Source organism: Callorhinus ursinus, unplaced genomic scaffold (assembly GCF_003265705.2).
Source record: "Callorhinus ursinus isolate GAN/ISIS: 27379988/994484 unplaced genomic scaffold, GSC_fseal_2.0 scaffold22, whole genome shotgun sequence".
NCBI lineage: Eukaryota > Metazoa > Chordata > Mammalia > Carnivora > Otariidae > Callorhinus > Callorhinus ursinus.
In genome coordinates, this window is record NW_027397084.1 from 14,658,279 (window position 1) to 14,683,351 (window position 25,073).

The window sequence follows — 25,073 nt, forward strand, 5'->3', positions numbered from 1 at the left end:
GTTTAACCATTTCCTCTGGTCTTCGTTTCCTTATGAAGGCTTCTGTTTCCCAAAACTTTTATTTTTCCTTGTTAATCTGTTTTCTGTTATACAGTCCAGCTAAAAGCCTAGAAGGATCGAAGGGAAAGGGTTTTTTCCCTCCCCTACATAAAATAAGACCAGAGAATCTACTAATTTTATTAACATATTAGAAAATCCCCAAGATATCTAGCTCCAGCCAATATTCTTAACTAATGAAAATAATAGATAAGTAGGGCAAAGCTAATTAGTAATTTTAGATAAATAAATTAATCTCATCTATGAATATGGGTAAACTTCCTACCTAGCCACAAGCAGAAAAACCGAATTACACAGAGGAAATAACACGAAAAGGGACCAGAACATGGAAAGTCTGGCCCCGCTCATCATGACCTATAATGAAATGGATCTTTTTAGCTTTAAAAGGAAAGAAGTCATTATGAATTTCTTTTTCCTCCAGGTAACTTTTATCTCATTCCTCCCAAAGCAATCCTTTCACTTCCCCCACCGTAGTGGCTGTAGATCTCTATTATAAACCGGGGGCGGGGGGGGGTTCATTTGGTTTTACATCATTCATTAAGCAACAAATTCCTTGGTACAGTCGGAGGCAAACAGTCGTATATCAGACACTATGCTAGGTTCCGGGGATGCACTGTTTAATCAGACAGATACAGTTCTGTCCTCATGCAGCTTAGAGTCTAGCATCAAATAACAAACCAAGTCTTCTGCTTTAATCTACCTACTACAGAATGCATATACTTCTTCTGATGTCAAGGCCTATACAATATGGTTTAAAATGTCAGCACCACTGATCCAAGTGTAATTTTTTCTTCTTCAAAAATGCCTTAGTCAATGTCCTTCCTATAGCTAAAACAACCACCCTCATAAATGCTGCTTGGCTTCTTTGTATACCTTTATCTATATCTCTCAATTCTTGTAAAATATATTGATTAGAGAAGGATGCAAATAAAAATTTATGGTCATATAAAGAGGCCAAGCCATAACAGCAAAGACTTAAAGTATGTAGGGAAATGGCTGAGAGGAATCAGAGCCAATTAAAGTGGCAATGCAACTGGACATATTGTTTTTTTGCCCTACTTCTCAGTCTTCATTTTTTCTTGATCATTCTTTAATTCTGTGTCTTTCTTTTGTGGCATGATGTGGTGGTATGATATAGTTTTTCTGTAGAGCCAGAAGGAGCCAGGACTAAAAAGCTCAGTCCTGACACATTCTAGCTACGTCATGCTGGGCAGATAACTTAGCCTCCCTCAGACTCCGTTTCCTCACTGGTAGAAACAAGAGTTAAATCAGATCATGTATGTTATGTATCCAGTCCAGTTCCTGGCCCATGGTTAGTATGCAATAAAAGGTAGTGGTAGTGATGGAATAATGATAATAATGAATAAAGAAATCAAAAAGAAGAAAAATTACAATTGATCACAAGATGGGAATTTAAAATCACCTGGTGAAATTACTGAGTAAAATTTTGTTGTTCTTCATTTGAAAAGGTAGTTCACTATATTCTCGACAAACACTAAAATCACATGTAATTACTTAAATGACTCTCATGGGAGGAAAAAAAGTTTGTCTTCTTGTCATAAAATAACTTTAAGTTCACAAGGTATTTTGCTATTAATTCATCTTCCATCCTATCCAAATTAACCCCTGATCTGTATTCTTAGAAATGTTAATGTCGTCAAAGTCTGTAAAATGATTGTAAAACTGTTCCCAGGGCAGATTAAAGAGACATGACAACTAAATTCAATACCTAAACACACAGTGGATCCTGCCCTGGAATCCACAATATTTCGTTCCTTAATGCCTGTGTATAAAATGCAAGACTCTTCCTAAAATGCCAGTTATCTTATGTCACTCTTGTCCTCAAAAACTTTTTAAAACCTCTTTGGCTATCCAATCCCATCTGTTTGTTACCTGGCTTCACCTTCTATCCATTTTCTATCCAACCTGATCTCCTTCCAGCAAACGCTAGCAATCCAGTACATCTGACTCACTGTGCCCCTGCCCACCGCACCATCCCCTCCTCCTCTGCACCCAGCATAAGTCAACTTCCCCACCCTGGCATAGTCCCTGACTACTCAGAGCCCCCCAAGCATCCCAAATCTCATCTCTTAAAAACCTATTGTTTGCCACCCTTGGTACTTTATCCTAGGCTGTCCTGCCTAACGTTAATGGTTTAAATGTTTAATGGTTTTACATATATGTACTTAGTATCTCCTGCATGGGGGCGCCTGGCTGGCTCCACTGGTAGAGCATGTGACTCTTGATTTCAGGGTCCTGAGTTCAAGCCTCACGTTGGGTATAGAGCTTACTTTAAAAAAAAAAAAATAGCTGCATGAAAACAGAGTAATTCCTAAACTGTATTTCAAATACAGCCCTGATTATACTAAAGTTCAATAAAGCACTGTTGAAACTAAACACTGTTATTATGGACTTTTTTTTCTTGATGAGGAATTTATCACCAAGATATCATTCTTCATGATGAGAAGACATTCAGAATTTCTCAATCCCAAGCTACTGTTCATCTACATAGAGCCATTTCCTACTCTTCCATGTACCTCTTTTACTATCTTGAAATCAATTATTGCTTCACATTTTTAAATCCTGATTTGCTTCTAAATTCTACAGTGGACCTTTAAACTAGACATTTCCCCAAAAAGCTTTCAACCCTTCCTCTACTACATAAACCGTTATCTCTTATACCACAACAGAAATAACTTAAATGTCAAGTCGTATTTGTAGAGAAATCAGACCAATGTCCAAATGTCAAGCTCAGCTTCTCCTTCAGCTTTAATCACTCCACTCTAAATTCATCCTTAAGAATTCAGTGTAATCAAGACAGCAAAAGATCTGTACTGAGGCAGACTGGGATGCATTTTTCACTTCCTGCTTAGACTCCTTTTCCAATCTATGGAAAATTACATAATCTCTCTTAGCCTTATTTTCCACCCAGTCCTAAAAATTACTAGGTGTATGACCTTGGGAAATTATAGAACCTGTTTGTCCATCAATTTTGTCATCTGTAACTCTGGGATAAAATAGGACCAGTCCATAAGGAGAGTTGTGAGAATTAAATAAACAAAGACATGTGGGGCACCTGGGTAGCTCAGTCAGTTAAGTGTCTGCCTTCAACTCAAGTCAGGTTCCTGGGGCCTGAGATCAAGCCCTACACTGGGCTCCCTGCTCAGCGGGGAGTCTGCTTCTCCCTCTCCCTCTGAAAATGTACCCTGCTTGTGCGCTCACTGGCTCTCTCTCTCAAATGAATAAATAAAAAATCTTTAAAAATTTTTAAAAATTAAAAATAAATTTAAAAAAATAAACTAAGACATGAGAGTGACAGATCCTGGCACATGGTTACCTTCAAGTACTATTAGCAGCTGTTATTAATATTGGTATTAATATTGTGAAGGACCTAGCATATAAGCTCAATAAAACATAGCTATTATTTTCTATATTAAAATATTTTTTGGTTATATCAAATGAAACTGAGGGTTAACTATAATATTTATCCATTTACCTATGATAGGGGTTCTCAAAATGTGGCCTCAGCTTAGCAACTTCAGCATTTTGTTAGAAACACAAATTCCTGGAACTTGTTAGAAATGGAAATTTTCAGGCTTCATCCCCGATCTAGTGAATCAGAAGCTCTTGGGGTAAGGCCCGTAATCTTTTTAACAAGCCTTCTAAGTGAGTCTGATGCAGCTAAACTTTAAGAACCACTCATATAAGCCAAGGGTCTTTAAAATACATATATTATTTGCAGATTTTAAGAACCAAAACACTGCCTTATACTCTCAGAAGATGAATTTTTCATTAGCCCTTTATGAAGTCATCTGTGCCCATAGATGTAAAACCACTCAAGAAGTATGCAATGGTCAAGAACACAGAGCAGATTAGAGCTTTTTCTCTACTCTCTAAAAGTTATCACTCTGTTCTCAGCTTGGGGATATACATTTCCTTCCATCCACCAAATCAGAAAATAAAGAACAGTGTGATTGATTCAGTGGAGCCATGACATCATTGACTTTTAAATGTGGGCAAAGGATATCTAGGTTATGAATAAATGAAGCTTTCCAAAGACAAGATGGAACAGAGTCAGTTGGGTGTCTCCTGTGTGGTAACCAAGCAGGTAACTGCCACACAGGGTGTGGTGCAATATTGGAATCCAGGGCCCCTTCCTCTCCGAATGCATTTATGTATCAATAAATTAAAAATCAGACCAAATATCTTATTATATAATGTTAAGGGATAAATTTACAGTATTAGCTAACCAGTACAGAAGACTTTATTTCCAATATAATCTGCCAGTTAAATGGACCCAAGGCAAGGAAAGCCCATTAAATGGACTTCTTCAGACTCTAATGTTCTCCCAAAAGATTGTTCATCCCCTTAAATTAGTCCTCTTAAATACAGCCTCTCAGTCATGGTTCAAGTTCTAATTCTGGGTCTAAGTAAACAATTAAAAGGGAATTTTTTAATCTTTGGTAACTTTTGAAGTACTTCAGAAAACAAAGGGCTTCCTTCTTTCTTGTTTTCTCCAGAGTAAGGGAAAAGCTAAATCATAGGTACTTAAATCTTAGGTGCCATTTCTTATACTACCGTCTTGTTGATTTCTAAAGAGCAAGACAGAATGGCATGTGATCAATAACAACAAAAACTAAATAATGATATAAGACCCTCTAGCTTATAAAGTTCCATAGGTAGAGGGACATAAAAAAATATATACTATAAATAATAAAAGACTGTCACCAATTTTATGTCTTAGAACAATTCTCTGGGTAAAATTTACCTAACTGAAGTCACGAACAATTTTGATAACAACCAGTTCATGGTTTTTAATACTATAATTAAAATTATGCTAAAGAATAATACATAAATGTTACCACCACCAATAGTTTACCTAAATATCCAATTTGCAAGGTAAACAATCCAGTCTACTCAATGTGTGAAGAGACTTGCAGAGGGAACAGACTTGACTGTGTCAACTGGACTTAATTACTAAAAGTATTCTGAAGAACGATGCCTCCAAAGGAAAACACTCTTGCCAGAACAACCAGTTTAAGGACAGGCTTAGTCCTACAACTGAAATATGAGAACACTAATATTTAAATACATTTAGAAAAATGCCAGAGGCATCTGTTCACCCGCAAATATAAGTTTTCATTAAGCAATCTGCTTATTTTAAACGAATGTAATTATAGCTCTGGTGAATATAAAAGAAGGCTATATTATTTTTTAATACAGTTTTTCTCCCCCCCAAAAATTCTACCCAAATATTGTAAGGAAAAAAATGTTTATACATATGGATGTAATAGTAACTTAAGCAGTCATTTAAAAACTCCAATGTTTACTTTTCTCAGTCATATAAACTTTTAAAAACTGACCATGCCAAAATCATCCCCTAAGCATTGGTCTATGCTATTTTGCAGCTGCATAAACCAAAACTTCCTAAATCACAGGGAATAATTGGTGAGCAGTTAAAACTACAGGTAGAGAAAAGTAAACACAACCTCATAGCCAAGGGGAACCCACTGGCAGATCTGCAACCCGTCACAGTGCACAAGGAAACCAAACACTGGACACAGCCCCCCGTTCTAATTCATAGTCTCATCTCAGGCCTTGTACTGCAGTTCCACCAGTAAAGTTGTCCCTTCCGGTAAAGGAAGGCAGCAAATCGCAGGATGTGGAAGATGCCCTCCAGCTGTGAATCTAAGTGAAATTACAACTGAGTAATAAAAATGGCCAATCTTTCAGAAGTATGGTGGGCCTTCATTGATTCCCTTTCTGAAAGGAGAGTGTGTGGGAGAAGAGGAAAACAGAGGAATAAAAAAAACCTTGGGCCCCAAGGTCAATCCATAAATGACTGGGGAGCGGTGTATAGAGAGGAGAGGAGGGTATGGCTAACAGGATTACCTCAAATAAATAATTGTTCTTCAGTGTCCCAGTAGGACTCTACAGCAAGAAGGCCAATCTATTACCTCAACAGATTCTGAACCTAAATCCCAGCTTTTTCTACTAAAAGGGAATGTACTGGGGCCCCTGGGTGGCTCAGTCAGTTAAATGTCTGCCTTGGGCTCAGGTCACGATCTCAGGGTCCTGGGATGGAGGCCTGCGTGGAGCTCCCTGCTCACAGGAAACCTGCTTCTCCCTTTCCCCCTGCTCGTGCTCCTCTTGCTATCTCTCTCTCCCCTTCTCAAATACATAAAATCTTTTTTAAAAAAATAAATAAAAGGGAAAGTACTTGTGGTAAGAAAAGGGATTTGGACGAGGGAGGAGAAGTTCCAGAGGCAACTTACACAATGTGCCAATTAACATATTTTATGCTTAAATGGATTATCTCCTTGATATGCTCACACTAACCTATCACTGCCACCATTTTACAGATGAGAGCCTAAGAAGGTTAAGGTCACACAAATAATACACTGTAAAGACTAGACACAACCCCCTGTCTGACCTCTTGTTACCTCCCATCTTTGACTTACATGTCACAAACTAACAACTTTGAAGGAACCATTCTTCTTTCAAAGATAATTTGCCATAACTTAGCAAAATATATAATTTAAAAAATGAAAAGAAAAAATCCAGCAAAGTCAAATCTGTTCTGGAACTAAATCTCTCAATTGCCTCACTGCCCAAAGCAGCAGAACTACACCAAGAACAGTTCCCCCTGGAGACAAAACTGTGCTGGAGAGAACAGGGTAAAATAATTATATAATATTAAATTAAAATAAATAAAATAATAATTAAGAAAGGGCAAAATTTGTAACAATTATTTCAGAAGATGGGGAACACATCCCTAGCTGGGGTCAGCACTCCCCAGCAGCTGAACCAAGGGCAAAGTCTCCAGGCCCTAGACCCAAGGCACAACTCCGGGGCTGTGTACCCTAGTGCACAAGACAGCCATTCCTCCCCTCTTTGCCCCCTTTAACTTCCTCCCTCACCTCTTCTTCTCTCTTTTCTCCTAGAACTCCCCTATATACCCCCCCATGGTTTAAGGACTACTTGTGACTACAGTTAAAACTGATGAAACATAAAGAAGACACAAAGGATTATCCAATTATCTAAATGATTTCATTCCCATTTTTTTCTCTCCTTACCCATTTTCATTTTATTGACTCATTTGTCATGACCATCCTTTCCTATTATCCCATTTTATTAAAAACTCTTAAAATAACATACCTCTCTTTCATTGAAAAGGAATGTGGTAAGGCAAAAAAGACATGGGACCTGCTTCTCTCCTTTCCCTAATTCTCCCTTAAAGATGTTCAGTATTTCAAGTGAAAAATATAAGAAAATCAATACAGAAAGAAATATTACTTTATAATATTAAAATTTTTTACTTAAAATTCACATACTCAAATTTCCCACTAATGGGATTATGACCAAATGCCCACCTAGAGCAAAAGTGTCCAGCATTTTTTTTTAGTGAGACAAAAGAGGCTGACTACATAGTGCAACATTCCTTTTACCGTCACTTGAGTGAAACATGGAAAAGATGACATGAAGGCTGCCCTTTCTCTGGTTAACTAATAACAACACAAAACTTAACAGCCTGGTGCCTCTAAACGTTTTAGGATATTTATTTTTCTTCACTTGAGGTTAAAGCTATAACTTCTAGACATAAAAGAATGAAAGATTAAAAAACTGTGTTCTCACATATTTGAGTTTTGTGCCAGAAATTTCAGGGAACAATTTTTAAGATTATAAGGGAAGACTACTTTGAGCTGATACTAGAGCAAAACAGAACAAGAATGTAAGCAACTGACCGTGAGAGTTAGCCAAGACTGTACTGTCTAGCTTTCCCCCACTCCCTACAGTGACTCCTCATTTAATACGAGTTAACTGTAAATTCTGACCCTGTAACATACTTCAGGAACAAATAAGCCAATTTGATTACAAACCTAATCAGTTGGGCTGGTATCTATCTAATGGCTGTTGTGCATAAAATAACATATTTTCCCATTTCTTACTGTGTTGCAGCAGACAAACCTTAAATCTTGAGATTCGTCATTTTATCAAAAAAAAAGTAGTCACATAGTCCAGGTAAATCAGGCTCTGAATGCTTCCTGTCTGACTCTGAAGGCTATGTGTATATAACCACTAAATTAAACCACCTTGGGTAGTTGCTAGAAGAATTAAATGATTTAATGTATGCAATGTATATTACACACAGTGAGACTACTCTTGCCAAGCACTGTGATGGGCCCTAGAATATATATATAATAATATAGACTTTGTCCTCAAGCAGCTCTAACAGTGTTTTGACATTTTTAGCAAAAGAAGTCTCTCTCACTACCCATTTACTCAACCATTCAATTTATGAACTACTTGTAAGATGAATGGCCCAGTCCAACATGCCTGGCATCAGTAGGCCCCCAATAAATAGCCAGTGCTGTGGTCCCTATGGGGGTCATCCTTATTTGTGTTTCTACTTCTCTCTGGTGCCCACTGCCAACAGCTGTAATTTGATTACCAACCACGAACCATAGGAGTTATGCTCCAGAAGACATGGGGCAACCCTCTGTGCCCACCAAAATGCCCACCCCAAGAGAGCCACAGCTACAAAGATTGCTAGGGCATCAGCCACCAAAGGGGAACCTCTTCATCAAAAACTTTGCTTCCTTTGGATTCACCTCAGAAATGGGGAACTCGTGTCAGAGCCTTCAGCTCCAAAGTTCCATACCACAACCTCACATCAGCCCATCTCTGCCCTGTCCTGTGGAAGAGTCCCACTCACAAAATGTGAATGATGAGACAAAAGCTTGGAAGAGAGTAGGTAAACTGCTGGTATCCTTCATTAGTACTCACAATATATTTCCTCACAAAGTCATCATAAAGCAAAGTGTCTCAACCTTTTACCTCTTGCCAATACACCAAAGGATTCAGCTCCCAGCAGTACCAGAAACTCCCTACAGAAATGATTCTCAGTTGGAGAGTGGGTGACATGGCCTGCCTGATATACTAGAATTTGGGAAAAGGGTTTTGTCAATGGGTAGTGAGAGAGGGAGGACTAAAACATCCCTCAGGTGATTTTGATATGCCCCGTGAAATGAGAATTACTTTTATAGAAGGCTATTAGATGCTATTACTATTGGTCCTACTTTGCTACATGATGCTTTAAATAGGATTTGTGAGTAGCTTAAGAATATAACCACATTTAAAATAATGTTTATTTGTGAGAAAATTCTTTCTAAGCCCCAAACAGCAGACTTAAAACGTTACGTGTTTCCATCTTTAGGACTATCCATAAGGGGGGGGCGGGGAGGAGTGATTGATAGTTCATTGTGAAGTCCTACAGGTGCTTTAGCTGAGATTTATAGAAGGGCTTCGGTAAGATCCAATAACTCCATGAAATTGTATGCAAATTTTATGTGCATGTTTATTTTTCTAGAGAGCTTATATCAGATCTTCAAAGTGCCCCAGAGCACACAAATAAATACTAATTTCAGAACCACAACTATTTACTACACAGAGAAATGTACACATAAGCACCAATATCTGGGACATACCAAGTACAAGGAATTAAAGAACTCTAGACTTCTGTCTCTATAATCCATCTTTATTCTCATATAACCCTCTGCCATCCACATATATCTGATGCCAGAACTTGGTTTGAAGCTTGAGAAAGAAAAAATCTTACTGAGAATTGAAGTTTTTCCATGCCTTAACACATAAATATTTACATACTTCTTAAACTGCTGAGATTTTTTTTCAGAGTCCAATAATAATAGGTTTTAACTAATGTCACAGAATGCACTGTAATCGCTGTGTACTTATCTTCTCGCCTTCATCACTACCCACAGGACACACACCAGATAATTTTAGATAACTAAAATGCAGGTCAAATGCTCTAGAATTTAAACTTTCGATCTGATACTGAAAAGCTATACTTCAGAGCTATACGATCAATTCCTGCACAATAATCAAAAGCACGCTAAACAACTCCAAGATGTGAAAATAATATTAACTGACCTTCATGAGATGCTGATTTATCCATTTTGTAAACGTTTTCTTTTGAACTTTGTCCCGTTCATCTGGAAGAGGAAAAAAGATATAAAAGAAGTTGGTAAAATCTACAAAGAGGAGACTTTAATTGTGATTATGCATATAAGTAAAAGTAAGGTATTCAAAAAACACTGTTTAGTATATTTGGATTTTCCTGTTACACTTTGGCAACTTACAGCTATCTATAAGAAAGTTAGAGAGCCATCTGTCAAACCGGTCTCTTCGTAGTGTTGTATTTACCAATGTTACTCTGTTAAACAAACCCCTCTGCGCATTCTGTTGCATAAACTCTGTCACAACTACCATTACTAGGAAGTTGTCTGACAAAAAACCTTACTAGCTTCAGGTGAGCCCTTGCACTGAACATCCCTAAGCACCTGACCACGTATTGCATCCCATCTGGGCTTCCAACTAAAAGAGGGAAGGTAGGTAGTGTCATTCTCATCTTTTGGAAGAAGAAACCAAGACTTAGAGGGGTTAAAACACTTGTCCACAACTATTCAGCAAAACATTTAATAGCTGTGATAAAAGGCAGGACTTATATTCAGGTCCTTTGGCTGAAGTAAACTCTGGTTTAATGATTAACCATGCTGCTTCTTTTCTAGACTCCCCGTTTTGAATTGTCTGGTAAAAAAGAATCATCCCAACTAGATTCTCACTACAGAGAGCTGATACTGCCCTGGTTACCACAGACATGGTACACAGAAGAGTGAGGGAAGTCTTCTTATGATTTAAGGCGAAAGAGTACTAGAATGTTGTGGTTCATCACGTCATTATTTCAAAAGAAAACCATAACCTTCCAACATCTAGAACTGACATTCAAAACTATACTACCTTCCTCCTCCCTGGTTCTAGGCAGCAATTCCCTACCTTCTTGTTTCCCCTCTTCCTCCTTTCTGCATCTAGGATAGTGATTTATTCTTCCTTGGTGGTCTTCTTCCTTCCCTACCACAGTTTGAAATTTTCCATTCATTCCCTAGGGATAGGCTATGTCTCACTCTCTCCCTCCTTCTTCATCCCTGAGTGCCCTTAAACTATTTTAATGGAAATGAAGTTCCTTTGAAAATGTTTGTTCTATTTATTAAAAGTATTTATGGACACTGTTAAGGAAACTGGATTCAGATAGCTGCATAGCCATACCTGAACTCACCTTCTATAGACACACCAAATCTACAGCCACATGTGAATGAATTCCCTCTGATAAAGACCTGCAAACTAGCTGAACATCTCCTCCACAACAAAGAACAACAACAACAACAATAACAAAAACCCACAGTGAGACAGGTAGGAGAGGCAGAGACATGGTCACACCACAAATACCCCAGGTGCAGTGACCCAAAACAGGAAGGGATCTCACAAATGTGGAGCATCTCCCAGAGGAACAAGGTATTTGTGCCCCACATCAGGTATCACAACCCTTGGACCTGCACCAGAGAGATGGGCCCCCGAAACATCTGACTTTGAAAAACAACAGCGCTTACTTCCAAGAGACCCAAAGGGCTGTGTGGAAAAGAGAATGTCCACTCTTAAAGGGCTCACACACAGACTCACTCACCCAGGGACCCAGCACAAAAGCAGCAGTTTAAAAAGCACCTAGACCACATGAGAAGGAGATTCATTAGCTAATCTTAAAGCTTCTACTGGTCGTGGAAGGGCACCACCACCCCCTTCTCCCACAGTCCCACTTCAGCCAGTAGGCAGCCTTGTACTGCCCCCAAGCACTGGGCTACCCTGGGCTGCCCCCAAGCACTACTGAAGGTGATGGGTTTGCCCCAGCCCTAGGCTCCGCGTGGACTCTACTAAAGCCAGTGGGCACACACAGTCCACACAGGGGTGACCCCTGAAGACCTTGTCTCTGGTGGCCAGGGTGGACTGTGTTGCTGGGCTCCATGGAACTAAGCCAATAGAAGAGATAGTTCTTGGCAAGCTACCACTCCCAGGGCACAACACAAACATTAGACAGAAACACCCCCAGTGTTCCTGTAAAAAAGGTCTACTTATTCATCTTGGAGCATTAGCCAGAGGGGTAGGCTTCAGGTATACCATACATCTAAAAACCAAGGAGGAGCTCTCAGAAAACATAGGCCAGAGGATACCACCTTTGTACTCTTCCTCAGCCTCACTACAGCTTGCAGGTACTTCCCAAAAGAGCTTATACACTCATCTGGAGCCCCGATTTTTTCAACTGTTTCCAAGAAGACATCTCTAAATCACTTGGTCTGCAGGCCCAGGAGAGGTTATGACTATGGTTCCACAGGACTGTATGTGTTTGCATACTTTAAAAGGTGCTGCCTGCAATGTCCACAATAGCCAAACTGTGGAAAGAGCCAAGATGTCCATCAACAGATGAATGGATAAAGAAGAAGTGGTATATATATACAATGGAATATTATGCAGCCATCAAAAGGAATGAGATCTTGCCATTTGCAACGACGTGGATGGAACTGGAGGGTGTTATGCTGAGTGAAATAAGTCAATCAGAGAAAGACATGTGTCATATGACCTCACTGATATGAGGAATTCTTAATCTCAGGAAACAAACTGAGGGTTGCTGGAGTGGGGGTGGGGTGGGAGGGATGGGGTAACTGGGTGATAGACATTGGGGAGGGTATGTGCTATGGTGAGCGTTGTTAATTGTGCAAGACTGTTGAATCACAGACCTGTACCTCTGAAACAAATAATGCAATATATGTTAAGAAAAAAAAAAAAGAAGAAGAAGAAGATAGCAGGAGGGCATGAATGAAGGGGGGGAAATTGGAGGGGGAGATGAACCATGAGAGACGATGGACTCTGAAAAACAAACTGAGGGTTCTAGAGGGGAGGGGGTGGGGGGATGGGTTAGCCTGGTGATGGGTATTAAAGAGGGCACGTTCTGCGTGGAGCACTGGGTGTTATGCACAAACAATGAATCATGGAACACTACATCAAAAACTAATGATGTAATGTATGGTGATTAACATAACAATATTAAAAATTTAAAGAAAAAAAAAAAGGTGCTGCCTGAGGGTCTGGCTTCCAATCAGCCAGAAAATAAATGCTGACTGAGATCCCTTCCTTTGGAACACTGTCAGGGTTTGGCACAATCTCAACAACTGGGACCTGTCGAGGGTAAAGCAGGCTGCTTAAACATCACAAAAGTTTGAGAGACAACAAAGAGCTAGGGCAAGGTTGAATGATAAGGTCCATCGCCTACACAAAACCACTCCTTCAAGACGGGGAGAGGTAGGTGATTTGCCTGATACACAGAAATGAACATAGAGAGAAAAGCAAAATGAGGGAACCCAGGAATATGTTCCAAGCAAAAGAACAAGATAAGACCCCAGGAAAAAAAACCTTAATGAAATGGAGATAAGTAACTTATCCGATAAAGAGTTCAAGTAATGGTCATTAAGATACTCAAAGAACTTGAGAGAAGAATGGATGAACTTCAACAAAGATAGAAAACATTAAGAAAGTACTAAACAGAAGTCACAGAGCTGAAAAATATAATAACTGAATTGAAAAATATATCAGAGTGGTTCAACAGCAAACTAGATGAAGCAGAACAGATCATCCTAGAAGACAGGGCAGTGGAACCCACCCAAACACAGCAGCAAAAAGAAAAAAAAAGAATTTTAAAAAGAGGAGATAGCTTAAGAGACCCATAAAACAACATCAAGCAGAATAACATTTACATTATAAGAATCTCAGAAGAAGAAAAAGGGGCAAAAAACTCTTTTGAAGAAATAATGGCTGAACATTTCCCTAACCTAAGGAAGGAAGGAGAAATCCAGGTCCAGGAAGCACAGAAAGTTCCATATAAGAAGAACCCAAAGAGACGCACACCAAGAGACACTGTAATTAAAATGTCAAAAGTTCAAGAAAAAGAGAGAATCTTAAAAGCAGCAAGAGAAAAACCACTTGCTACATACAAGAGAAGCCCCATAAGACTATAAGTTGATTTTTAAGAAGAAACTTTGAAGACCAGAAGAAAGTGGCATGATATATTCAAAATACTGAAAGGAACAAACTTCCAACCAAGAATACTCTACCCAGCAAGTTTATCATTCAGAATTGAAAGAGAGATAAAGAGTTTTCCAGACAAGTAAAAGCTAAAGGTATTCATCACCACTAAACTGGCCTTCCAAGAAATGTTACAGAAACTTCTTCAAGCTGAAAAGAAAAGGCACTAACTAATAACAAGAAAATTTATGTTTACATAAGTAAAAACTGCACTGGGAAAGCAAATATAAATGTAGTGGAATGTATGAAGGTTAAAAGACAAAAGTAGTAAAATTAACTATAACTACAATAGTAAGTTAAGGGGTAAACAAAATAAAAATATGTAAGATATGATATCAAAAACAAAAAACATGAGGGTGGAAGCAAAGTAAAAGGTACAGTTCTTAGAATGTGCTCAAACTCAGCTTAACTATCAACTTAAAATAGACTGTTACATATAAAGAATGAGATAGATGAATCTCACAGTAACCACAAAGCAAAAACTTATAGTAGATACATAAAAGATAATGAGAAAGGAAACATAACCTAACACTAAAAAACGTTATCAAATTACAATGGAAGAAAGCAAAAGAAGAAGAAAGGAACAGAGAGGAACTACAAAAATAACCAGAAAACAATTAACAAAATGACATTAAATACATACCTATCAATAATTGCTTTATTTAAGATTTTATTTTTAAGTACTCGCTACTCCTAACATGGGGGCTTGAACTCACAACCACAAGATCAAGAGTTGCATGCTCTGCCAAGTAAGCCAGCCAGGTACCCCAATAACTGCTTTAAATGTAAATGGACTAAATTCTTCAATCAAAAGACACAGATTGGCTCAATGGATTTAAAAAACAAGACATGTATATATTGCATGTAAGAGACTCACTTCAGATCTAAGGACACACAGAATGAAAGTGAAGGGATAGAAAACATACTGTATGCAAATAGAAGTGAAAAGAAAGTTGCTATGGCTACACTTATATCAGACAAACTAGACTTTAAAACAAAGACTGCGTAAAAGACAAAGAAGGACATTACCTAATGATAAAAGGCTCAATCCAACAAGAGGATTTAACACTTGTAAACATTTATGCACTCTAAATATATGAAGCAATATTAACAAGACCTAAAGGGAGAAACTGACAGCAATACAATAATAGTATGGGACTTTAACAACCCATTTATATCAATGGATAGATCACCCACACAGAAAATTAATATGGTAACATTGGCCTTAAATAATACATTGGACCAGATGGACTTAATACATATATACAGAATATTCTATCCAAAAGCAGCAGAATACACATTCTTCTCAAGTACACGTGGAACATTCTCCAGGACAGATCAAATGTTAGACCAAAAAACAAGCCTCAACAAACTTAAGAAGATTAAAATCATATCAAGCATCTTCTCTGACTATGATGGTATAAAACTAGAAATTAATTACAGGAACAAACATCACAAATACATGGAGATTAAACAACATGCTACTGAACAACCAATAAGTCAACAAAAAAATCAAAGGGGTAATTAAAAAATATCTTGGGACAAATGAAAATGTAAATACAACATTCCAAAACCTATGGGATACAGCAAAAGCAGTTCTAAGCAGAAAGTTCACAGCAATACAGGCCTGCCTTAGGAAACAAGGAAAAACTCAAATAAACAATCCAACTTTACATCTAAAGAAACTGGAAAATAAAAGTGAAGAAAGCCCAAAATTAGTAAAAGGAAGGAAATAATAAAAAGTGGAAAATACTTCCTTAACTTATAATAGGGTTATGTCCCAGTAAGCCCATCAGAGATTGAAAATATCATAGTTTGATAATGTATATATTACAGCAAACCTACAGAACATCACAGCTTAGTCTAGCCTACCTTAAACATGCTGAGAACATTTACACTGGCCTACAGTTGGGCAAAATCATCTAACACAAAGCCTATTTTATAATAAGTGTGATTCATCATGTAATTTACTGAATACTATACTGAAAATGAAAAACATAATGGTTTTAATGGTTGTAACTATATCAGTTGTTTACCTGTCACTGCATGCCTGACTGGGAGCTGCAGCTGACACTGCCCACCGTCATGAGAGAGTATTATACCACATTTCAGGAGCCAAAAAAAAAAGATCAAAATTCAAAGTATAGTTCCCTACTGAATGGAAATCACTTTCATACTAGAGTAAGTCAAAAAATCTAACTTGAACCACCATAAGTTCGGGACCATCTATAATGAAATGTAGACAAAATAAATAAATAAAAAAGATCAATGAAGTCAAGAGCTGGTTCTTTGAGAAGATATATGAAAAGATAAAATTGACAAACTTTTGCCTAGACTCACCAAAAAAAAGAGAGCTCAAATAAAATTGGAAATGAAAGAGAAGTTATAACTGATACCAAAGAAATATAAAGGATCATGAAGAAACTAATATGAACAAATTATACCCCGACAAATTAAACCTAGGATGGATAAATTCCCAGAAACATACAATTTTCCAAGATCAAATCATGAAGAAATAGAAAATCTGAATAGATCAAGTACTAGTAAGGAGATTGAATCAGTAATGAAAAAACCCCCAACAAACAAAAGTTCAAGAGCACACCTTTTTACTGCTATGGGTTTGGTATATATGGCCTTTATTATGTTAAGCTGTGTTCCCTTTACACCCACTTCACTGAGTTTTTATCATAATGGATGTTGAAATTTGTCAAGTGTCTTTTTTCATCTATTGAGATAATATAATTTTTATCCTTCATTTTGTTAATGTGGTGTATCATTTTGATTGATTTGTGAATGTCGAATCACCTAGAACAAATCTCACTTGATTATGATGTACGACCCTTTTAATCTATTGTTGAATTTAGTTTGCTAATATTTTGTTGAAGATTTTTGCACCTACGTTCATCAGGGATATTGGCCTATAATTTTCTTTTTTGTGGTGTCCTGTCTGGTTTTGATATCAAGGTAATGCTAACCTTGTAAAATGAGTTTGGAAATAGTCTTTCCTCTTCAATATTTTTGAAACAATTTGAGGATAGCTATCAAATCTTTGAATGTTTGGCAGAATTCACAGATGGCCAAAAGTGCAGGAAAAGATGTTCAACATCACTAATTATCTGGGAAATGTAAATCAAAACCACAACGAGATATCACGGCACACCTGTTAAAATGGCTGTTATCAAAAAGTGAAGAAATAGCAAGTGCTGGCAAGAACGTGGATGAAAGGGAACCCTTGTACTCTGTTGGTGGGAATATAAATTGGTACAGCCACTATAGGAAACAGTACGGATGTTCCTCAAAAAATAAAAACAGAATGACCATAGGGTAGTTGATCCAGTTATTTGACCTCTGGGTATTTATCCAGAGGAAACAAAAACACTAATTCCCAATGTAAAATCTCTAGGCACAACTCTCCCCAAGAATAATGATATCAAATAATTGTTAACCAATATTATCATCCACAAAATATGTATTGATTCCTCTGTTGGCCCCTTTGGGGTATCATCTATACCTTACTCACCTTTGTCTACCCGATAGAAGATGTTACAGTGCTTTTATGTACTTAACAAATAATTACCCAAAATGTGAATTAATTATGCTTCAAAAAGGACAACTGAACTCTATAGAGGTAGATATACTACTATATCTCTTAAAGAAATAATGGCATCTTAAACATCCTTGAGGCTTGCCATGCCTAAAGAGTTCAGAATGAACCTAAATTACTAGTACACAAGGCAAGAACAAAGAATAAGTAGCAACTACTAGTCCTACTTACTGATAAAATGTAGATTCTATACATCTCTCATTTACTCATTTGTTCCAACATCTATCAGGCCATATGATAAGCCCAGTGCCACAGTGGTACTAGGATAACCATGCCGATAGAAAGCTCACTGGCCCTTGCTCTCCAGAGTTCATCATCTAGAGAGGGCACCTGACATGAAGGCAGTGTGATAAGCATGCCAACTGAGCAAATGATGCAGCATTCACCATGTAAGCAAGCACAAATGAGAGAAAGACCAACCCTGCTCAGGGCAGTCAAATGGGACTTGGAGGAAAATAAGTAGATCAGCAAGACTGAAGCCAGCCATGTGTTAAAACCCATGTGTTGTGATTCCCTCCAGAGTCGTTTCCTCTACCCCAAAGATAGAGTCCTCTTTCAAATGGAAGTGCTAAACACATCTCAATCACAGACAGGGTGCTGAAGAATCTGGCTCTACCATGTGAAAGAAATTTCTGTGCCATGTGCCATGTGAACTTTGGACAAGCAAGTGCAAACAATAAAACCTCTGCACCAAAGTCTAGTACTCCTATCACCTTTTCAGCAGTGCTTTTCCAAGCCTCTAGCAAGACAAAAACAGAGTAAGGGAATAAAAAAAAAAGATTACTTCTTAGGCAATATCCACACTATTCCCATCCAATTAATAACCTAGGACCCTAATCTTAAATCAGCAAAAAAACACATTAAAATGTATTATTAATTAAAAATCTTCATAATTCAAGGATAGCTTTCATATCATGTTATAAAATATGAGATTAAGGCATTCCTGTAACTATCCTCCAAAATTTTATTAATTTTTTGGATTATCATGTAATAATACAAACTCTTAACAAATTTACTCTGCCTCATTAAAGTTAATATATGTACATGTTATATATAATTATATATATAATGGTATATACAATACATAATTATTTACATAATTATGTATATATATAAATTCTCCTCTTGGCATATAATGGTTAATAAATTTCTTATTTTTTAAATTAATAAAAAGTGGTCCTCTATTTTAAGGAATATGAAGACATAGAACATACGTTCTTAAAAAAAATCACTTATTGATTAATTGCTTACCCACATGGCATATAAAGAATGGTGATTTAATCAAATAATTTACCTCCCGGTACAGATGAGAGATTCACTTAAATATTACAACTCTAAAAAGGTTATTTTGATCACTGAGATTTGGTTTGGAGGTTTCTGCTAGAGGCTCAAAAACACTGCTGAAAACGTAAGATGCGAGCTAAATATCTGGCAGGTAATGCTGAGGTAATATGCCTGGGAATTATGACCCACAACTAAATTACATGAGTAAGGTACGAAGAGTAAAGCTAACTAAATAACACACACAATTCATAAATTCTGATACAGTTTTCTAACAGTAACACCTAAACCTTTTCTTTTAAACCATGATCAACCTAGATGTCTCCCATACCAAGGCAGGTTCTTCAACACGAGAAGCCTCCCACAGTGCTACAACAATGAGGAAAGTGGTAATGTGGACCTGAAGGGCCTCAACTTCCTTCAGGAAAGGCACTTACCAATCAGGGAATAATTTAAGTCTGGGGAGACAGTGATTTGCCACTTTCCATAAGCACTATTTCAAAAGGGAGTTACTTCAAAAGGGAGTATTCCAGATTACACCATCTAATTTTCCAATTACAAGTCTCATAATGGTTCTTTATTTCATTTCAGTAAGGGATGTCTAACATTGAGATTTATATTTCGGGCAACATTGCTATGACAACAAAAAGGGAAAACGATTCCTGAGATTTTAACTGATGTTACTGGTTTTACAGACTATCCAGTTATTTTTCTGAATGAAGTTTTAGAACATTCCTCTATTGGAAAATTATTTCATGTATAGACTAAGTTTCAAGTAAAAATATGCATCTATGATCACCTCAAGTACAACCTGGCTGAAAATACGTAATGACACAGAAAGCAAAGAACAACAGCATTTGGAAAAAACAAATGTGCAAAAAGAGCACTTATAACTGTTACAACCTACACTGACTGGTTTTCAGTAAAATCCAATGGAAATTAAATCCACTTAGTATCACACATAAAATAAATATTAGGATTATTTAAATACATCTCCTATGTACAACAAGAGGGTGAAAGTTCTCTCCAGGGAGGCTCATTAGTTATTATGTAGCCTGTCCAGATTTCTGAAGGTGCCCCAGAGTCGGCTAAACTCCTGCCACACAAACCAACACAGGTAATGCAATTTTCCTTTCTCAGTACTGAAAACATGAAAGTGATATTACAGGTCAAACTACTAACCCATACAGCACATCAGCCCCACCAGCTTTGCGTTCCAGTCTTGATCATTCCTCATGAGCTGCCCCATCATTCTGAGAGTAATGTGTCCAATAGTTCCCTAAATTTTCCGCACAAACTCTGATGTGTCAGAGCCCTGTTAACTTTCTATGTAGAAAGAAAAACACTGACTAGACACTCCCACTTGCAAGCTGAAAACTAGTCAACTCCCCCTTTTAAACAAACACTAGCAAAGCCAGCCTCCTGCACTATTTTGCATACGATATATACAACTATTACTAAAAAAAAACTAAGTTATCTTTCTCCTTTTAATTTTAAGCTGTTCATACAAGTCCCTTAAAAAGACAGTTTTGATTTCCTAACTTTTTTTGCAACAAGGCAAACCAATAGGATGTTACATTTCACTGCTGAACTAGCTCATCACATTCTCTAACACCCCAGGCAGAATTCCCCTGGAATAAAAAACAACACCCAGCCTAACTTGTTTAACTCATCCCTGATATTCACGCTATGAAGGTAATTTAGAAAGCTCAACTTTATATGCTAGACATATATCCTTCAGGGGGAATTCCACCACCAAGTATTTATGTACATTTCACAAAAATTTTCACTTCAATCACAATTCTTTGGGCTGGATGATACCTCTTCATTTTAAAGATATAAAAAACAAGATTTGGGGAGATTAAGAAACCAGCTTAATATTCCACAACCTACGTGGGATCTTTAATCTGATTCTAAAACCCACTTTTTTCTATGTCATCAAACAATAGAACCTCTAATAGAATAATGCAGGAAAAACAAGGGGTCTCCAATTTATGAGATCTTCGCTTGTGAGCATGAATGAAAAAATGTCAAGAAATGAGAACCCCTGGGGTGTCTGGCTGGTCCTGAGTTTGAGCCTCATGCTGGGTGTAGAGATTAAATGAATGAATGAATGAATGAATGAATGAATGAATAAATAAATAAATAAATAAATAAATAAATAAATAAAATTTTAAAAGGAAGGGAGAGAGGGAAGAAAGGGGAACCCCTGTTCTAAAGAAGCAACAGACCAAGCACCTTCAGTTCTCCTATGTTTGTCTGAAACATGAGACAAACAGACCTCCCTGAATAGAAACTGTATGAACTATAACTTCAAAATGACAAACAACAACAAAAAGATCACTAGTTATTTTCAGCTACAGGGAACCAGCAAATTCGATTATGCCAAGGGAAAAGACCCTGCTAGATTAATAGTTGCCAATATGCTTTGGGAAATATCCACATATGATCTTTAACTCTATTCTAAATACACCATATATCAACTTCTGCAGAGAAGTTTAAAGTATCTGCTCAGTAAGTATCCTTGGCTTCCTTTCTCTCCCTTTCTAATTGTCTTTGTTTTATCAGAGCCCCTGCCCCACCACAGAATAGCCTTGAGTTTACCCATTTCACTGAAGGAGGGTTATAACAGTAGCAAACAACCTGGGAGCACTTACTATTTGCCAGGTATTGTTCTCAGCAACATACATACAACACACATATACTGCATGTTATCCTCACAACAATCCTGTGAGATCATGTCCATTTACAAAAGAAGAAACAGAAGCACTGAGAGGTCAAACAACTTGCCCAGGGTCATACAGCTACTAAGGTGGGGGGAAGGAAGAGGATGCAGTTTGTAAGAGTATATTCAGTATTATAAATTTCATACTTAGAAAACAAAATGCTAACTTCTTAATAAGTTAACAACAAAAAGTAAAAAGTGAGGCTTGGACAAATCTTCAGTGGTGAGGATACACAAAAGATGGAATTCACCTTCTGTGGACGAGTCATTCTCAAGAATACAGGAAGGCTAATTGCAATGCTTTACCAAGAGGTCACATCAGAATTTAGGGCAAGCATGAGATTTCCGTTTTATTAATAAGGTTCATATGTGAATTTCAAAAGACTGGACAACACTTTGCAAAAGGCTCTATCTTAAAAAAAAAAAAAAGATGATGAATTGTTGGAGCCATGTGGAAAAAAGATAGGGGTGGGAGAGAATAAGGGGATGGATCTGGTCGCTTTCCCCACCACTGCCCAGAAATAGCTCTGTAGTACAATCCAGTAAAAATAGCAAGGGAAAACCTCTAAGATTTCTATCATTATAGAAGGAAAACTGGCTGGAAGAAATAGTTGGGATTAGTGAAAAGACCAGCTCCTGAGACAATGCCAACTGATGAGCAGGGAGCTGGTAAGAATGGATCAGACCTGATGCACAGCACCACCCCTCTCTCTCCCCCTGCCCAGTCCCCCCTCTGGCCACCTGTGAGCTGGCAGCCTGTACCCAATCACCACCTAGGGGCTCTGCCCTTCATCGTAGCAACAAATCCCTTGCCCACCTGATATGATGCTCACATACAGTGGCCCTAGCCAACATCATCTGTAGGTTGTAGGTGTAATGGTAAGAGCAAGGGAGTCCTTGCTCCTATTTTAGTTGAAAAATCTTACCAATTATTCCCACAGAAATATCATTATGGTTTATTTCTATAAATATAGAGCTACAACTAATCTAACTTTCCCCCACTGATCCATGTGACCCAATTCTGTGGGACTACAGACCTAGCGGAAGATACTTAACATCTCTGAGCCTTCAACGCAGCATCTAGCCCCTGTCCCTGTTTTGTTAAAAGCAGGATTCTTACTAGGAAAATTCCACCAAAATCATGCCATTAAATTATCATTAAAAAAAATCAGCGGAGCACTGGGTGTTATGAACAAACAATGAATCATGGAACACTGCATCAAAAACTAATGATGTAATATATGGTGATTAACATAACAATAAAAAAATTAAAAAAAAAATCAGCAACACACCTGAGAACTCCATGGGTGAAAGTATATCAATGTTATTTCCCAGTAATTTCTTAGCTTAGTCACTACTGCAAAGGCCCATATACTTCAAGCCTATACCTGATCTCCTAATCAGGAGTATTGTTCTGTCTCTGTTGTAATTACTTTTGGTAACAGGAGATTCTCAGACTGTTGCATGATACAAGAAATACTTTAAGACTATAGTTGAGACAGTGTCTCCTCTTTCATTTTCAGGTTCAATTACTCACAGCTTAAAAAGAATTCTTCCTCCTCTACAAGAAATGACAGGATAAAAAAAAATTCTAGGGTTGCCCCTTTCTTATTACTAGCTTTTATCAATTTAAACCCCCAATGTTGATGAATCTCAGCTTTTGTTTTTTGTGATTATTATTTGTTAACATCTGAATCTAAATAAAATTGACATTACTTTCTGTTACAGTCCCTCCTTGCTGAGAGCATAACCAGTCTACTGCTTCTGTGCTAGACAGTAAGTATGGTTAAAAACCATTTAAAACAGAGTTATTGGCATATCTTCATAAAGAAGCTCTTTACATTTTCAAAATCCTTAATCCTTCTGCCAAGAAGATGAATATAGCTTAAAAAGGAGATATTATTTCAAGATAAGCATGGAACTGACAACGCATCTCAAACACATAGCTATAATAAAATCTTCAGACTTACACTATCTGGCAGTACATGAAGAAATTATACAATATTAGAAATAAGAATGAGGAAAAAAATTTAAGGTTTTATTTTTTAAGTAATGGGGGCTCAAACTTACAGCCCCAAGATCAAAAGATATGCTCTACCTACTGAGCCAGCCAGGTGCCCTGAGAATGAAAGAATTTTTTAAACAAATGAAACCATTAGGAGAAAATACAGGAAATTGTGTTTTAAAAATAGTTGGAAGAGTGTTTCAAAACAAATTACAAAACCTCTAAAAAACACGAACATATAAAGGCAGACAAAAATTTTTTTTAAGGCAGACAAATCTGGGGCACCTGGGTGGCTCAGTCAGTTAAGGAGCTGACTTTCGACTCTGGCTCAGGTCATACGTGATCTCAGGTTCATGGGATTGAGCCCCATGTCAGGCTCGACACTGGGCATAGAGCCTACTCGGGATTCTCTCTCTCTCTCTCTCTCTGCCCCTCTCCCCACATCCCACACCCCACCCCCACTAATGTGTGCTCATGCTCTCTCTCTCTCTCTCAAAATTAATTAATAAAGGCAGACAAATTTGACAAAATACTGATGTAACAGTGATGCTATAAATGAAGTTAAACATAAAGCATGACTAACTGAAAGAAAATATATGCTACATAGATAATACACACTAAAACATCCAAAATATAACTCCTATTAATCAGTAGGAAAAAAGACAGCCCCTTCCCAATTACAAATGATTTGAATATAACAAGTCTACAAGTCAAAAAGAAGGAATGCAAAATGGCCAACAAAGACATGGGGAAATACGTCACCCGTCTTACAGAATATCAGTAATGTAAACCTTGCACATAGTGACATGAAAAAGGTTCTAAGATATATAGTTAAGTGAAAAAATAATAATAATAATATATAATAAAAGATGTGTGTCAGACTGGAAAGAAGTTTCATCAGAAGAGGATAGAAGCTGGAAGGAGTGGGGATCAAGGTGATATAATGCATATTTCATGCTTCATATGTCTGTACTGAGTGTTTGAATCTCTTACAAGGAAGATGCCTTTGTGTGTTACGTGAATAATAACTGTTGAGAAAAAAGGTGTCTCACGTACTTTTATTCATTTATATATTCAGTACTCTGACGGACTTTATAGAAGACACAGAAAAAAGACTAAGTCACAGGTCAGAGTACCCCCACTCAGGTCTGAAGACAGAGCTAAACACTTCAGTTGCGGCTAGGCTGCTTTTAGGCTGCTGGCTGCAGGAGGGAACGAAGCGCAGGGGAGAGAGGGGAAGGGCGAGGGGAGTGGAAAGAGGAGTAAGAGGCAGGGAGGAGGGGACATTCAGCTGGTGACACCCTTTCAGGGGCTGACTGCCCGGGCTGGGATCCACAATGACGAGGCTGTAGAAAGTCTCTGAAAGGAGAACTGATAACTGAGAATATATTCAGAAATTATCCTGCTCGGAGGGT

The 25,073-nt window shown here is 37.6% G+C and overlaps 1 protein-coding gene across 22 annotated transcripts in view; it reads right to left on the reverse strand.

The window, feature by feature from the left end:
* The window catches only part of DST (dystonin), a 478,114-nt gene that overhangs the window by 251,331 nt on the left and 201,710 nt on the right, over positions 1 to 25,073 (reverse strand). For all 22 annotated transcript variants that reach the window (XM_073905137.1, XM_073905154.1, XM_073905136.1 and 19 more), the window contains one exon: positions 10,009 to 10,070. In XM_073905137.1, coding sequence (XP_073761238.1) covers positions 10,009 to 10,070 — 62 coding nt within the window. The remainder of the gene's footprint in view (positions 1 to 10,008; positions 10,071 to 25,073) is intronic.